The sequence below is a fragment of the Nicotiana sylvestris genome, chromosome 1, assembly GCF_000393655.2.
Source record: "Nicotiana sylvestris chromosome 1, ASM39365v2, whole genome shotgun sequence".
NCBI lineage: Eukaryota > Viridiplantae > Streptophyta > Magnoliopsida > Solanales > Solanaceae > Nicotiana > Nicotiana sylvestris.
In genome coordinates, this window is record NC_091057.1 from 45,203,800 (window position 1) to 45,222,386 (window position 18,587).

At 42.6% G+C, this 18,587-nt stretch overlaps 1 protein-coding gene across 2 annotated transcripts; it reads left to right on the forward strand.

Annotated features, from left to right (window-relative positions):
* Positions 1–7,298: 7,298 nt before the first annotated feature.
* LOC104215039 (uncharacterized) lies at positions 7,299–11,758 on the forward strand. Of its 2 annotated transcripts, none has more exons than XM_009764779.2 (9): positions 7,299–7,582; positions 9,127–9,239; positions 9,512–9,684; positions 10,255–10,348; positions 10,571–10,681; positions 10,770–10,859; positions 10,967–11,052; positions 11,155–11,219; positions 11,299–11,758. In XM_009764779.2, exons 1-9 carry the CDS (start codon positions 7,387–7,389, stop codon positions 11,406–11,408), a joined length of 1,038 nt encoding a protein of 345 aa, XP_009763081.1. In that variant the 5' UTR covers positions 7,299–7,386; the 3' UTR covers positions 11,409–11,758. The 2 variants fall into 2 exon arrangements, with proteins under 2 accessions (XP_009763081.1, XP_009763082.1); XM_009764780.2 differs by having other exon boundaries at positions 9,142–9,239.
* The last annotated feature ends 6,829 nt before the right edge of the window (positions 11,759–18,587 follow it).

Sequence of the window (18,587 nt, forward strand, 5' to 3'; positions counted from 1 at the left end):
CTTTCCCAAGGCATCATTCACCAAATCAGTGCCATATAATTTGGCCTCGTTGGGCTCAAACCATCCGATGGGCAAACAACATCGCCGACCATATAAAGCCTCAAATGGAGCCATCTCGATGTTGGACTGATAACTATTATTGTAAGCAAACTCGGCCAAAGGCAGGAATCGATCCCACTGCCTTCCGAAGTCAATAATGCATACTTTAAGCATATCCTCTAAGATCTGAACTGTTCGCTCTGACTGCTCGTCAGTCTGCAGATGAGAGGCTGTGTTGAGCTCTATCCGGGTCCCCAACTCATTCTGTACTACTCTTCAAAAATGAAGTAAACTGAGGGCCTCTATCCGATATGATGGAAACAGGCACACCATGCAACCGAACAATCTCCTGAATGTAAATCTGGGCCAATCTCTCTGAAGAATACGTGGTCACCACCGGAATGAAGTGTGCTGACTTGGTCAACCTATCGACAATGACCCAAACTACATCAAACTTCCGCAAGGTATGCGGCAACCCAACTACAAAGTCCACAGTAATGCGCTTCCTTTTCCACTCAGGTATAACTATCTGCTGGAGTAGGCCACCTGGCCTCTGATGCTCATACTTAACCTGCAGGCAATATAGGCACCTCGCTACATACTCGACTATGTTGCCTCAGGTCGCGATACATCTTTGTAGCACCTGGATGGATAAAATATCGAGAATAATGTGCCTCCTCTAGAATCCTTTCCATCAATCCATCAACATTAGGGACACATAGTCGACCCTGGAGTCGCATAACACCGTCCTCACTGATAGTAACCTCATTGGCACCACCTTATAGTATCGTCTCTCTGAGAACCAACAAGTGCGGATCATCAAACTGACGAGCCATGATCTGCTCAAATAATGAAGACTGGGCAACAACGCATGCAAGAACTTGGCTGGGGTCTGAAATATCAAAGCTCACAAGTCTGTTAGCTAAGAACTGAATGTCCAAAGCTAATGGCCTCTCCTCTGCTGAAATGAATGCCAAACTACCCGTACTCTCTGCCTTTCTGCTCAGGGCATCTGCAACTACATTCGCCTTTCCCAGATGATAAAGGATGGTAATATCATAATTCTTTAGTAAATCAAGTCACCTACGCTGCCTCAAATTAAGATCCCTCTACTTGAACAAATGTTGCAAGCTGCGATGATCAGTGTAAATCTCATAGGACACCCCATAAAGATAATGCCTCCAGATCTTAAGAGCATGAACAATCGCGGCCAACTCCAAATCTTGTACAGGGTAATTCTTCTCATGGGGCTTCAGCTGATGTGAAGCATATGCAATAACTTGCCCTTTCTGCATAAATACACATCCCAAACCGACACATGAAGCATCGCAATACACTATATATATCCCTAAACCAGAAGGCAACACTAACACGGTGCTGAAGTCAATGTGGTCTTGAGCTTCTGAAAGCTCACCTCACAATCATCGGACCATCGGAACGAAGCACCCTTTTGGGTCAATCTAGTCAAAGGTGCTGCAATAGTTTAGAAGCCCTCCACAAACCGACGATAATAACCTGCTAACCCCAAGAAGCTCCTGATCTCAGTCGCCGTGGTAGGACGAGGCCAACTCTAAACTGCCTCGATCTTCTTGGGATCTACCTTAATACCCTCGCCTGATACAACATTCCCTAAGAATACCGCAGAATCCAACCAGAACTCACACTTGGAGAACTTAGCATATAGCTTCTGTTCCCGTAAGGTCTGAAGTACCACTCTCAAATATTGCTTGTGCGTCTCTGTGCTACGTAGATAGACCAAAATGCCATCAATGAAGACAATGACAAATGAATCAATATACGACCTAAACACCCGGTTTATCAAGTCCATAAAAGTCGTCGGGGCGTTAGTCAACCCAAAGGACATTACTAGAAACTCATAATGGCCATATCTAGTCCGAAAAGCCGTCTTCGAAACATTCAAATCACGAATCTTCAACTGATGGTATCCTGACCTCAAGTCAATCTTAGAGAACACCCTGGCACCCTGCAACTGGTCAAATAAATAATCAATATGTGGCAATGGGTACTTTTTCTTAATGGTCATTTTGTTCAACTGGCGGTAATCAATATACATCTGCATAGTCCTACCCTTCTTCTTCACGAATAACACTAGTGTACCCCAAGGTGATACACACGGTCTGACGAACCCCTTTGCTAGCAACTCCTCAAGTTGTTCCTTCAAATCCTTCAACTCTTTCGGATACATGCGGTACGGTGGAATAGAGATAGGCTGGGTACCTGGATCCAAATCAATACAGAAATCGATATCACGATCTGGTGGAATGCCTGGAAGATCAAAAGGAAACACATCGGAGAACTCCCGGACAACGGGCACTAAATCAATCGTCGGAGTCTTTGTAGTAGTATCCCAAAAATAAGCTAGATAAGCCAAACAACCCTTCTCGACCATGTGTCAAGCATTCAAAAAAAAGATAATTCGGCTAGGTGCACTGATAGATGAACCCTTCCACTCCAATCTAGGCAACTCTGGCATCACCAAGTAACAGTCTTGGCATGGCAATCAAGGATGGTGTGATATGGAGATAACTAGTCTATGCCCAGGATGACTTCAAATCGGCCATATCGAGCAACAGAAGATCCGCTCTAATCTCATAACCACAGAAAGTAACAATGCAGTACCAGTAGATCCAATCCACAACAACAGAATTGCCCGCAAGAGTGAACACATAAACAGAAGTACCCAGGGACTCAAGAGGAACACACAGGAAGTGCGCAAATAGAGATGAAACATATGAATATGCAGACCCTGGATCAAATAATACTTAAGCATCCCTACCGAAGACATAAACAATACTTGTGATCATGGTATCTGAGGCCACTGCATCTGGTCTGGCCGAAAAAGCAGAAAACCTAGCTGGAGCACCACCTGACTAGCCTCCACCTCTAGGACGGCCCCTACCCATCTGCCATCCACCTCTGGCCGGTAACCGGACGGCTAGTGTGGTAGCTGGTGCTTAATCATAGGTTGTTGACCCTGCTGTACTGCCTTGCCCCGAAATCTGGGGCAGAACCTCCGCACATGACTAAGATCCCCGCACTCGAAACAACCTCTCGGTACGATGGACTACTGACTTGAAGTCTGACCCTAATGGCCTGAATACCCACTAGAGGAACCCTGAATAGCTGGTGAGTAGGAGGATATCTCTGGCATGGCACCGAAATAGGGTCGCACTAGAGCACCCCGAGGAGGAGGCGGTGTTGGATATGTGGGCCTGCTAGACTGACCCCTCACGAACTGACCTCTGCCCCCAGCCGGGGCACTTCTGAACTCTCCAGAATACCGAAACCGCTTATCCCTTGTAGCCTGCTCTTGGCTACGCTGACGTAGACCCTCGATCCTTCAAGCTATCTCTACAAATAGCTCGTAAGAAGTCCACATCTCAACCTCTCCGTCCATAGTGTCCTGGATACCAGAGTACAAACCAGCAACGAACTTCCGCACTCTCTCTGCATTAGTAGGAAGTATCATAAGTGCATGGCGAGACAACTCAGAGAATCTCGCCTCATAGTTGGTCACTGACATCTGGCCCTACTGGAGCTGCTCGAACTGAAACCGAAACTCTTCCTTCTAAGAGGGTGAAATATATTTGTCCAAGAAGAAGCATGTGAACTGATCCCAAGTCATGGGAGGAGAACCTGCTGGTCTATTGAGAAGATAGGACTACCACTATCTACGGGCCCTGCCCTCCAGCTGGAAAGTGGTAAAGTCCACCCCATGGGACTCCAATATCCTCACGTTGTGTAGTTTGTCCCTGCACCGATCAATAAAGTCCTGGGGGTCCTCATGTTGCTCACCCCTGAAGACAGGAGGGTATAGTCTGGTCCATATATCCAATAGCTTCTACGGCTCGCCGGTCGTAGCTGGTCTGGGCTCAGGTATAGCTGCTGTAACTGGCTGGGCTCTGCCCACAGGTAGTGCGCCCAGGGTCTGATATACGGCAGTTGCATGCCCAGGAGCGTGAGCGGTAGGGGTCTATGCTCCTCCTCCCGCCTGAGATATGGCCGAGTCTGCTGTAAATAAACTGCCCTAAGTCATAGAATTTATGAACCGCAGTATACGGCCCATGACCTCCTGGAAACCTGGCGCGAACATAAAATCCGCTGGGGCTGGCTCTGTCCTAGGAACCTCGCCCTGCTCCTCAATAATAAGATCCTCCACTGGATCAGCTAGTGGTATAACTGGAGCAACTCTGGGACGTCCTTGTCTACCACGGACTGGAGCCCTCCCTCTGCCTCAGCCTCAGCCTCTAGTAACATGGGGAGCAACTCCTCCATGATCAGGTACATCTATCGCGCGTGTTCTCACCATCTGTGAGAGAATAAAAGAAATATACTTAGCACGACATCAACTGCACGATATGAGATGAGGAAAGAGTAGTTTACTAACACCCTATAGCCTCTCGAAGATAAGTACGGACGTCTCCCACTGATCCGCAAGACTTTATTAGGCTCACTCATAACTTGTGAGACCTACGTGAACCTAGTACTTTGATACCATGTTGTCACGGCCTAATTTCTCCTATAGGTCGTGATGGCGCCCAACGTCACCGCTTGGCAAACCAATAGTGAACTAACCATGTGATTTCTTTTTTTAGTAAGTTTCCAAGTAATTAAATTCTATTTATTAATAAATTAAGGAGTAGAAAATTTAATAGATAAATAAAGGCAATGACTGGCAATCATAGTGATATAAATACTCTAAAATAATAAAGTCTACTAGTATGTGTGACAAGACCTGGTGTCACAAGTGTATGAGCAAACTAGTAGAATATACAAAAATCTAACCACTGTCTGAAATAAAAGTAGACATAAAATAAGTGCAAAAGAGAGTCTCTAGGTGCTGCAGAACGGCTCAGGAAGCAGCTCACCACTAGGCCTCGGGGTAACGGGAGTGCGCGCCGGTACGACTACCAGATGCACCTATCTCAGATCCTGCACGGTTTGTGCAGAAGTATAGCGTGAGTACATAAAAAACTTGTACCCAGTAAGTATCTAGTCTAACCTCAAAGAAGTAGTGACGAGGGGTTTATATCGACACTTACTATGGGATAACAATATAAATACAGAAATTCTAAATAAGCAAGGATTATGTAAATAATAATTATAACTCAATTAACAAGCAGTGAATAAATAATTCTTTCACAATTAGTAAATTCCAAGTCAATTCCTGTCATTAATAATCATGACCTCACCAGTATAAAATAACATCATGTATAATTAGGCTCCGAGTATTATTAGCACGATTTATGCCGAGGTCGTACGGTCCGATTCAGAATAATGTGTACACTGCCGAGGGTCGAGCGGCACGAACCATAGATGCATCTATTCTACTGCCGAGGCGTTCGGCCAGCTCCACAAGAAAGAAGGATGCTTTATAAATATTTGGTTTAAAGCCATTACAAAGCTAATACACAAAGAAGTATAATTCCTATTAACGGTCAAGTATCCCGTCAAAACTCAAGTAAGTGGAAGTCGGTCTTTTACAATTTCTCTATCAAGTTTCAATATAATTTAGACACTTTAATTAACAAGTAAGGTGTAAATAGTACAAGTATTTCATGATTGGGTCCTAAACTACCCGGACATAAGCATAATTAGTAGCTATACACAGGCTCTCGCCACCTGGTGTTTACGTGGCCCCCACAATTAAAAGCAACTAGTAATTTAAATCACCTATGGGGTAAATTTCCTCTTACAAGGTTAGGCAAGAGACTTACTTTGTCTCAAAACTCGCTCACCGGCCCACAAATTCGTTCTAAAGCCTCAACTCGGTGTCGAACAATCCGAAACTAGTCAAACATATTATAATTTAATAAATGCATGTCAAAAGTTCATAACTTAACTACTAGAGTATTTACCCAACCCTAATCGGAAGATTCTAACATTCATCCCCGGGCCCGCGTTCCGAAATTTTTTGAAGATAAATGTTACCCATAACCTCACGAACTCAAATTTATAATTTCACCCAATTCCATAATCATTTTCGTGTTTAAATCCCATTTTTTATCAAAACCTAGATTTTTCAACTAAACCCATCATTTTCACAATTTTACATGTTAAATTCTACCCATAATCTATGTTTTAAACTCATATTGTATAGAAATCACTTACCTCAAAGTGCTAGGTGAAAATCCCTCTTCCAAGAGCTCTATATTTAACCAACAAGTGAGAGAAATGAAGAAATGAGCCTAAATCTCGACTTAAATGCAACCCTTCTACCTAGCAGTATTTCTGCACCCGCGAGAGGACCTACGCTTCTGCGGTCAACTGTCCGCTTCTGCGGAACACGCTCGACCACTGACCCATCGCACTTGTAGCCACGTCGCGCATCTGCAATCCTGCTTCTGCGGACGAGCCCCGCTTCTGCGGAAGCTTCACTGCATCTGCGGTCCAGGGCTGGCCAGCCTCAGGCCGCTTCTGCGATCTTTAGCTCGCTTCTGCGATCTTTAGCTCGCTTCTGCGAGCTCGCACCTGCAATCATTGCCTCGCAGGTGTGATTGCACCAGAAACCTGATGCTTCAGCCAATCCTTCTTAGTCCAAACGACTTCCGCGCATAGCCCGAATGGCACTCCAGGTCCCGGGGGCCTCGCCCAAGCATACTAACAAGTTTGTAAACATAAAACGGACTCGCTCGCACCCTCAAAACGCGGAAAACAACGTTAAAATTACGAATCGCAACCCAAAACCAATAGAATCAACTTATGAACTTCAAATTCTTCCAACTTACTCCGAATGCGCCGAAACATACTTAAACTACTCGGAATGACTCAAAATTTTGCGTGCAAGTCTTAAATCACCATACGGAACTATTCCCAATCTCGAAATCCCAAACTGACCTCGATAACATCAAAACCTACTCCAAACCAAATTTAAAGAATTTTAAAACCTTCAAGGTGTCAACTATCAATATTAAGCGCCGAAACGCTCCCAGGTCATCCAAAACCCGATCCGAACATATTTCCAAGTCTAAAATCTATCATATTGGGATCGTCAAATCCCCGTTCCGAGGTCATTTACTCACAACGTTGACTCAAGTCAAACTTAGCCTTTTTTAGCCAATATTAAGGAACCAAGTGTTTCGATTTAACTCAAGCCCTTCCAGACCCAAACTAACCATCACCGCAAGTCATAAAATAGTAAAACACATACGGGGAGTCTTATTTAGGGGCACGGGATCTACAACGGCAAAACTACCGATAGTATTTCAAAAGACGGTTAAATATTAAAAAGCGGGCGTAAAACTGGCGACCTAACCCACTTTTGCCAGTGAAAACGCTTCAGTTCGACCTTGGAAAGAATCATTTTCCTCTCTTCCATTATCCACAATGGCTACCGTAACTGCTGCAGCTCCCAGAATTGGAATCCCATGGCGCTTCGCAACTCCAAAGCATCACTTCTTCAACAGTTGTACGAAGCTCTCACTATCTAGTTCAAGCCCTAATTTCACTCTTCACAAGCTTTCGCCACAACCATTTCCAATGGTGCCCAATTTATTCCGAGCTAACGCTTCCTCGGCTATCGGTATTCTCTCTCACACACATGCGCTCTCGTAGATACGCACGATCACACGCTCCTATATGCTAAATATGGTGGATTATGCTTTAGATTTGTAGATTCGCTTATCAGATAGGTGAATGTGATTAATTGTTGTAAATACTTGTAATTGATTCGATTGTGATTTTTTTCTGTTAATTAGACCGTATAATATAGAGTTATATGGAATCTTTAGCTACGTGTCTGTACTATACACAGTGTTGTTTGTGAATTATGCTTAAATTTTACAAAAATAGCTTATCAATGTTCGATCCTACTTCAAATGAGGGCTTACTCTATAGACGAAATGTTCCTTGGCTTGCACGGGATAGGGGGAGGGTTGGCTGTATGCAACCTTCCTCTGCTTTTCTGCAAGTTTTCGAGCCTCAGTAGGTTACTGACAGGGGCGGAGCCAGCCCTGTGGCTATGGGTTCAGCCGAACCCAGTAGCTTTGGTCCAAACCTTATATTTGTCATGCACAAATTATTAATTTAGAACCCACTAACTTAAAAAAACTAGAATCCTGAACCCATAAGCTTCAAATTCTGGCTCCGCCTCTGATACTGAGGAAGCAAGTAGCAAAGGATGCGGCCAAGTGGTCGACAAAGTTGGAGAAAAATCATGAAGTCTTAGGTTCAAATCCTAGTGGAGACAAAAAATACTAGGTGAGAGTTCTTCCCATCTACCTAAACTTTGGTAAGCAGAGTGACCTGATACCCGAGTTGGAAGGAGGTAGCATGTACCCGGTGGATACTTCCAGTGGATACTTGAGGTGTGCGCAAGCTGGTCTGGACACCACCGCCATCTCAAAAAAAAAAAAAAAAAAAAAAGGTCGCTGAGGCAGCAACTCTACCATTGTGGGAAGGGTCGCAAATTCTACTTTCAAGTATCAACTGAAATTGGGTTGTTTACATATACACTTGCAATTGTCATTGTATAGCTTGAAGATGCCATAGAGATTATGCTAGTTATGCGATTTGTTGTTTCTCTTGTAACTGCTGAAATTACTTCTGCAACCATTAGCTGTAAAAAATTTGGACTCGTGGTTAATTGGATCACATCTGATGGATTATGCTGTTTGGGGGGGGGGGGGAGGATTTAGTTGATTATGCCAAAATCCCTATCCAAGTAACTCATGAATTAACTCCCTTAATCCCATTTTGTTGACACACAAGTCAATAATCCCAGAATGTATGAAACCATCTCATTTCTATGCTCCTTGTACAACTTTAAAGAATTCAAAACTCATTAAACTATTCAATATGTTGAACTTTGATACGTGCTGTCTTTATCAAGCTAACTTTTCTAGCATTGGGTCAATATTTTTGTTCACTTTCACTGATATAACATTAAAGTACATCTTAAAGCACGTGTCTAACCAAAAACTGTCATATTAAATGGGATGGAGGGAGCGGTAGGTGTTGAATTGATGTTTGGATGCAAGTGCATAAGTATTTACTCTTTTGATATGCATCTTCATAATGTTCAATTATCTAGTTTCATTGTTTAGTTTTACTTATTGGTTACTAAAGATGCTCCAAGTGAAGAATTGGAGGCTTCCTCTAGAGGGGCCATTGGAGCAAACGACTTGTTAATTGTAGGACCTGGAGTTCTTGGGCGTTTAGTGGCTGAAAGATGGAGAGAGGTACATCCTGAACTGAATAATCATATGATTTCTTTGAGAAGTAGAAACCATCCCTACCTCATAACCTAATTGAAAAGTTACATGCACGTTTATTTCTTGTTTGTTAAATCTGGTTAGTTATGGAAATGTTTGATGTTCATTTTCTGAACTGATATTAGTTTTATGAGTTTCTGCCTTATTAACTGTAACAGACTGGTGGATTTCTTGTACGCTTAGTGGAGTGTGCATCGTAATTGAGACTGCTAAGAGTTTTGGACCCTTTCATGTGGCAGGAACACCCAAGCTGCCAAATTTTTGGGCAGACAATGACCACTGATCACCATGATGAACTTATTAAAATGGGAATTAGTCCATCTTCGAGAGAAACCAAGTTTACATCTAAGTTCCCATATGTTATATTCTGTGCTCCTCCATCCCGGACTGAAGACTACCCTGGTGATATTAGGTAAGCTTGTCAGTTCATGCAATAGCTATCTGCTATCACCTTTATGTTGTGGCATTCTTTGATATCTTGCTTAAAATATTTTGTGGCTCATTAGGCACGGTGGTGTCTCGGTTTTTCGCGAACAACAACATCAAGATGGGAAATTTCTGTTACTATCTCACTATAGAGAGCATAAATGCCTTTAAACTGTAGTGCCGCAATAAGCAAATACTTGTGCATTTTTAGTAGAACTATTGTTTTGTTGTGAGATAGACCCTCCTTTTGTACTGCTGTTATGATTGCTGCAAATATCCGGGCTAGTCATTAGCCATAAATGCTTCACCTAGCTGGCAGCTGCATAAGTAGTAGTGTATGTTTTTAAAATCATGTGTATGGGTTGGTCAGAATAGTTTTGTGATTCAGCTCTGCTCATCTGGGTAGAATTAGTCAGTAGCAAATTCAGGTTTGATGAGTCCAAACATTGTTATTATTTTTCAGCATTATTTTTTTCAGATTTTCTGTGCTAAGTTTGGTCATACTGATACTATAATTTGATTTAATTAATTTTTATTTCACACATCAAATGAGCAGGGAGGCTGCGTTAAAATGGAGTGGTGAAGGTTCTTTCCTATTTACCTCGAGCTCTGCACCATATGATTGCTCTGATAATGGATCAGTTGATGAGGTGTAATATCTTACATAAAACATTATAAAGTTTTAGATTGACATTGTAAAGGGATCTACAGTTCTTATTATTTCTGCATTTCAATACTCTTTTGATTTTGCATCTCCTTGATGCCTTTAACTCATGTAACATAATGAAGTTTCATTCTTAATATAATTAATCATGTATTTCTCTGAGGAGGTCTGAGCTTTCGTTAAACCTTTTTCGTTGTCAAATGTGTAGGATGGTCCCATAGTCCCAATTGGGAGGAGCCCAAGGACTGATATTCTTCTCAAGGCAGAGGAAGTAGTGCTGGAGTTTGGCGGTTGTGTTGTTAGATTGGCTGGCCTTTATATATCCTTGGATATGGATTTCAAAGAGCTAGGGTTCTTTTTGTGCAGCCTTTAGATCTTTATTTTGTATTTACCTTAACCACTAATACAAGGAAGACAGAGGTGCACATACATATTGGTTACATAAAGGAACCGTGGATATTCGCCCTGATCACATCCTCAATCTTATCCATTATGAGGTGAGTGGGAATCCATGTTTTGCATCATGCTTAGTTTAGAGGCTGCACTTTGTTCTTAATGTGTCTACAGTTTTGTCAGTGATTTTTTGGCTTTTCTATTCTTACAGGATGCTGCTTCCTTGTCAGTGACCATCTTGAAGATGAGACCGCGTGGTCGTATCTTTTTGGGTTGTGACAACCACCCCTTATCCAGGTCATCCAATCTACATAATTATTAATGTTTGTGGATCGAAAGCCGAACACTCTGACCCATGTTGCCTTGAACTGTTGTATTATTACCTTGTGTCCATATCAGACAGGAAGTAATGAACTTGGTCAATAAAAGTGGGAAGTTCGAGAAGAAGTTTGAGGGTTTCACTGGTAACTGACTCTTTTTGAAATCCTTTAGCCACCTGTTAAATTATGTCAAGCTACAACAGTCATTTGTTCTTTCTTTCAGGAACTAGTGGCCCTTCAGGGAAGAAGTTAAACAATTCAAAAACTCGTGCTGAAATAGGATGGAAGCCCAAATATCCAAGCTTCTCTCAGTTCCTTGGAGTTTCAGATTAAGCTGCTGCAGGAGCTCTCATTCTTTCTAATTATTGAAGAAATGCAGGAGAACTAGTTTCACAGAGAGGTCTTTGAATGCGGCATGTTCAGCGTACATACAGTTCAAATGAATGAACTACAAGATCATTGTTTTTGTGCATTCAATTGCACCATGTTACACAGATATTGCATGTATAACGTATGCCGGCGTTTGGTTTCTGTGTACTGTCTTCACTGTAATTGTTAGGAGAGGATGGTTGTCTTGTCAATAACTACTGACATGTTTATAATGTTGGATTAAGGTGACATTCTTGAAATGTTGCTTTTATAATTGGAATATCTAATGGTAGGAAAATGTTTCGGTTTTTATAGCTTCTCGTGCTGTTATTTTTTCCTCTACGGAGGTTTTATGATACTGGTTTCTAGGCCTTGTCATGATGATTGAGATGCTCTTCTTGGAGATCCAATTCCTATCTTGTAAATATATTAGGTCAGGTGTTGTCCAGAGTATTTGTTATCTTTCCAAGTGTAAAAATTAACTTATAAAATCCTAATTAGTTATGAATACAAAGAATTAGTATGAGAACATAAGCAGAGTGGATACGGAGGATTCATATAGTTGTTGATGTTAACTGATTCAAGATTGAGGCATCCGCTATAGCTTACCTTGTTGGAAGAACTCCGAGCTTTCGGGCTTTTTCGTTTTGAATGCTGACCATAATCCATGAACCATACTGAAACAAGTATAACATTGAATGCTGACCATAATCCATGAGACCATGACCACTTCTTGGTCCTCTCGAATTGTCTGTCATAAGGGGCCAAAATTTGGGACAAAGGGAATATTGTAATTTTTGGAAGATTCTAAAATCATTGTTGCTCACAAAAAGAAAACATAGTTGTTTGTAACCTTCTTGTTATTTCCGTAAAAATAGCACGGGCTAGCCAGTTTTCGAACTGGTCATTCAAAAATAGCCAGCATTTGCAAAATCATTGAAAAATAGCCACTATTTTGCTGCAACAGGGACCGGTCCAGCATAATATACTGGAGATCGATGCACCTGTGTATGAACTTCCAGCATATTATGCTGGAACTCCAACACGCGGAAAGTTCCAGCATAATATACTGGAGATTGGAGCACATGTGTATGAACTTCCAGCATATTATGTTGGACCGGTATATTATACTGGAACTCCATTATATTATGTTGGAGTTCCAGTATACTTATGCTGGAACTCCATTATAATATGCTGGAGTTCCAGTATACTTATGCTGGAACTCCAGTATAATATACTGGAGTATTTTCCGGATTTTGAACAGTGTTTTCGTTCAGATTTATCTTTACATGAAAGGTAGCTAAATTTCAATTACTTTTAAAACTGTGGCTATTTTTGAATGACCACTTGTAAATCTGGCTATTTTTGAATTTCACCCGTTATTTCCTTAAGGCATTAATTATTATTTGTTGTAGGCTTGTAGCTTGTAATATCAGTTGGAAGTAAAAATAACGAATTTAGTTATTCTATCTTTTGATCCAGACAGTTCTCTTTTTTTTTTTTTTTTGAAGAATTAATCCAAATAGTCGTACATCCAACCGCTTAAACTAAAAATAGTCGGTTGAGATATAAGCTTTCTTGAATTCTGCTCATGGTATTCTTGATATGAGTGTTGAGGGTTGAAGAGTACTGGGTCAAATAGTATGCACGAATAAGTTAGATCTGCAATTGTCACGACCCGAATTTCCCATCATCGGGAGTCGTGATGGCGCCTACTCGTAGAAGCTAGGCAAGGCACGAAATATAGAAATTCTAACTCTTTCATTTTAATCCTTTTATCAACTTGAATTAACAAGTAATCAACAATTTAAAGATTAATGATAACAGAATAAGCGGAAGACTTAAACAGCTACAAATGATCAAAATCAGTACTACAATGCCAATATACTCCTCTACCCAGAATCTGGTGTCACAATATTCACAGACTGTCTATGAGTACTACAAATGTCTGAAAAAGGAAATACAGTCTGTCTCGGAAACAAGTGAAACAGAACATATAATTGGATAGAAAAGAACGCCGGTCCCGCGGACGCCTGCAGGACTACCTCGGAATCTCTGGATGGACTGAAGGCTGGCTCCCCAGTGCTACTGTCCCAATGTTGCTCCGGTATCTGCACAGAGTGCAGAGTGTAGCATCAGCACAACTGACCCCATGTGCTGGTACTGCCTGGCCTAACCCCGGCGAGGTAATGACGAGGCTAGGACCAGACTCCAGATAAACCTGTGCAGTTCAAATATATACAGCGGGAAAGAAAATACAGAAATAAACAAGTAAAGATGGGAGGGGGAAACATGCGTTGGGGAATAGCAGGTAAAACAGAATATCAAGAGGATTATAAAGGAATCAAAATCCAACCACTAACAAGAATAAGGAATGCAAAGGCAGATTTCACTTTATTTTCACATCTTGTTGCAGGCGTGCAACCCAATCCCATTTCCTGTATCTCATGGCAGGCGTGTCACCCGCTCCCATTTCATGTATCTTGTGGTAGGCGTATCACCCGCTCCCATTTCATTATATCTTGTGGAAGGCGTACCACCCGCTCCCATTTCATTATATCTTGTGGTAGGCGTACCACCCGCTCCCATTTACAAGCCAACAATAATAGCAAGGAATCCCGACAAGAGAACAATAATATCAAACAAACATCCCGGTAAGGGAACAATGATATCTAAACACTATCCCAGCAAGGGAACAATAATATCTCACCAATATCTCGGCAAGGGAACAATAATATCTCAACAATATCCCGGCAAGGGAACAATAATATCAGACAAACATCCCGGCAAGGGAACAATGATGATAATAACATGTGAGGCACAATAAATCACGACGGAGTCATAACAATTTATAATACAAGACCCACGGGCATACTTGACACCTACGTATAGATACTCGTCACCATGCCTATACGTCGTACTCCACAATTAACACGTAGTAAATAGACACAACTCCTAATCCCTCAAGCTAAGGTTAGACCAAATACTTACCTCAAACTTCCACGTCCAACTCAAGCCTCAAACACCACTTTTTCTTTCGAATTCGGCTCCAAATCAATTGTATCTAAACATAATCGACTTAATAACATCAATAAACGCTAAACAATACAATTCCAATGCTTAATTATAGCTTTCTAATCATTCTTCCCAAAAAGTCAAAAATTGACCCCGAGCCCGCTTGGTTAAAACACGAGGTTCGGACCAAAACCCGATCACCCATTCATCCACGAGCCCGAATATATAATTAGTTCCAAAATTCGACACCAAAACGAGGTCCAAATCACAAATAATCAAAAAGCCCTAACTCTACCTAAATCCCTAATTTTCGACCCTTAAGAACATGATTTAAGCCTAGAAATCTAATGGGTGTTAATGGAAATTGAAGAAAATTAGTCTAAGATTACATACCTATAAATTGGAGGTGGAATCCCCTTTCAGAAATCGCCCAATTTGGAGTTTAGATGAAGAAGTTATGAGTTTTGGAAGAAATCTGGTAATGGCTACTGTTTCTGGACTTTTAAAATAACTGGGCGAAATTGGTCATCGCGTTCACAAAAAGCCCATCGCGTTTGCAGAAGACGGCTCGCGTTCGCAGAGCTTTGGCTCCTCAAGCCTACGCGTTCGTTGTGTACAAAATGGTGACCCCTCTTCAGGCCTTTAACCTTACGCGTTCGCGAGTGCATGGACGTGATCGCGAAGGATATTCCCCCATCGGCCTCGCGTTCGCGTCTCAAGCTTCGCGTTCGCGAAGAAGAAATCTGGCACCTGGGAGATTTGCCTTACGCGTTCGCGAGAGAAACCACGCAAACACGAAGAGTAAAATCCCTGGGCACTGAACAGCAAAAACCTGCAACTTTTTGAGTTCCAAAAACCTTCCGAAACACACCCGGGGTTCAAAACCAAACATACGTACTAACTCAATAACATCATACAAACTTATCCATGCAATTAGATCGCCAAAATAACCTCAGTAACAACGAATTAAACCTCAAAATCGATGAAATATTTCAAAACTTCTTAAAGCGTCAAACTTTGCATTTACGGTCCGAATCACGTCAAACGGATTCTGTTTCGTACCAAACTTCACAGAGTTATCTTAAATCACATATAAGACCTGTACCGGGTGCCAGAACAAAAATACTGGCCCGATACCAACATGTTCTAATCAAAATTCATTTCAAATTCCTTTAAACAATTTCCTTTAAAAAATTCATTTCTCGGGCTTGGACCTTGGAAATCGATTCCGGCCATACGCCCAAGTCTCATATTTTCCTACGGACCCTCTGGGACCGTCAAATCACGGATCCGGGTCCGTTTACCCAAAATATTGACCGAAGCCAAATTAACTCATTTTATTGTCAAAATTTATCATTTTCCATAGATTTTCACATATAAGCTTTTCGGCTACGCGCCCGGATTGCGCACGCAAATAGAGGTGATGCTAAAAGAGGTTTTTAAAGCCTCGGAGCATAAAATTCAATTTAGAAACAAGTGATGACCTTTTGGGTCATCACATTCTCCACCTCTAAAACAATCGTTCATCCTCGAACGGACATAAGAAGGAAGTACCTAAGTCAGGGAAAAGATGGGGATAACGGCTCCGCATATCGGACTCGTACACCCAGGTCGATGCCTCAGCAGGCTGACCTCTCCACTGAACACGAACAGAAGTAAAACTCTTCGATCTCAACTGACGAACCTGCCGGCCTAGGATAGCTACCGGCTCCTCCTCATAAGACAAGTCCTTGTCCAACTGGACAGTGCTGAAATCTAACACGTGGGATGGATGTCGTGATACTTCTGAAGCATGGATACATGAAACACTAGATGCACGGCTGATAAGCTTGGCGGCAATGCAAGTCTATAAGCCACCTCTCCCACTCGATCAAGAATCTCAAACGGGTCAATGAACCTAGGGCTAAGCTTGCCCTTCTTCCCAAATCTCATCACTCCCTTCATAGGCGACACGCGAAGCAATACCCGCTCACCGACCATGAAAGCCAAATCTCGAACCTTATGGTCGGCATAACTCTTTTGCCTGGACTGAGCTGTACGAAGCCTATCCTGAGTAATCCTGACCTTATCCAAGGCCTCCTGAACCAGATCCGTACCCAACAACCGAGCCTCTCCCTGCTCAAACCATCCAACCGGAGACCGACACCGCCTACCATACAAAGCCTCAAAAGGAGCCATCTAGATACTCGACTGGTAACTGTTGTTGTAGGAAAACTCTACTAAAGGCAAAAACCGATCCCACGAGCCTCCAAAGTCAATGACACAAACTCGGAGCATATCCTCCAAAATCTGAATAGTCCGCTCGGACTACCCGTCCATTTGGGAATGAAATGATGTGCTCATCTCAACCCGTGTGCCCAACTCTCGTTGACCTGCTCTCCAGAAACATGAGGTAAACTGCGTACTTCGGTCCGAAATGATAGACACGGGCACACCATGAAGACGAACAATCTCCCGGATGTAGATCTCAGCTAACCTCTCGAATGAATAGAAGACTGCCACAGGAATGAAATGTGCTGACTTGGTCAGCCTATCAACAATGACCCACACTGCTTCGAACTTTCTCCAAGTCTGTGGGAGTCCAACAACGAAATCCATAGTGACCCGCTCCCACTTCCACTCGGGAAGCTCAATCCTCTGAAACAAACCACCAGGCCTCTAATGCTCATACTTAACCTGCTAACAATTCAAACACCGAGCCACATTTGTAACGATATCCTTCTTCATTCTCCGCCACCAATAATGCTGCCGCAAATCCTGATACATCTTCGCGGCGCCCGGATGAATAGAGTACCGGGAGCTATGGGCCTCCTCTAAAATCAACTCTCAGATCCTAGCCACATTAGGCACACAAACTCGACCTTGCAATCTCAAAACTTCTTCATCATCTAAGGTAACCTGCTTGGCACCTCCGCGCTGCACCGTGTCTGTAAGGACACACAAATGGAGATCATCATACTGTCGATCTCGGATACGCTCCAATAATGAAGAACGAGCGACTGTGCAAGCTAACACACGGCTGGGCTCAGAAACATCCAACCTCACAAACTGATTGGCCAAAGCCTGAACATCCAAAGCAAGTGGTCTCTTACCGACCGGAATATAAACAAGACTGCCCATACTGGATGACTTCCTACTCAAAGCATCGGCCACCATATTGGCCTTTCCCGGATGATATAAGATAATGATATCATAATCTCAACAACTCCAACCACCTCATCTGCCTCAAATTCAACTGCTTTTGCTTGAATAGATACTAAAGACTCTTGTGATCCGTGAACACCTCACATGCCACGCCATACAGATAATGCCTCCAAATTTTCAACGCATGAACAATTGCTGCCAACTCCAAATCATGAACTGGATAGTTCTTCTTATGAATCTTCAACTGTCGTGAAGCATAGGCAATGACCTTGCCACCCTGCATCGACACTACACCAAGTCCAATACGAGATGCATCACAATAAACTGTATAAGGCCCTGAATCTGTGGGCAAAACCAACACTGGTGTCGTAGTCAGAGCTGCCTTGAGCTTCTGAAAGCTTACCTCACACTCGTCTGACCATATGAACTGGGCACCCTTCTGGGTCAACCTGGTCATCCGGGCTGCGATAGATGAAAACCCCTCCACGAACCGACAATAGTAGCCTGCCAATCCTAAGAAACTCCGAATCTCTGTAGCTGATGCTGGTCTAGGCTAGTTCTTGACTGCCTCAATATTCTTCGGATCAACCTGAATACCCTCTGTTGATACCACATGACCCAGAAATGCAACTGAACTCAACCAGAACTTGCACTTCGAGAATTTAGCATATAACTGACTATCCCTCAAGGTCTGAAGAACCACTCTAAGATGTTGCTCGTGCTCCTCTCGGCTGTGGGAATAAATCAAAATATCATCAATGAAGACTATCACGAATGAGTCCAAATAAGGCCTGAACACTCGGTTCATCAAATCCATAAAAGCTGCTGGGGCATTTGTTAACCCGAATGACATCACCAAGAACTCATAGTGCCCGTACCGAGTGCGGAAAGTTGTCTTAGGGACATCGGATGCCCTAATCCTCAACTGATGGTAGCCAGATCTCAAGTCGATCTTCGAAAATACCTTGGCATCCTGAAGCTGAT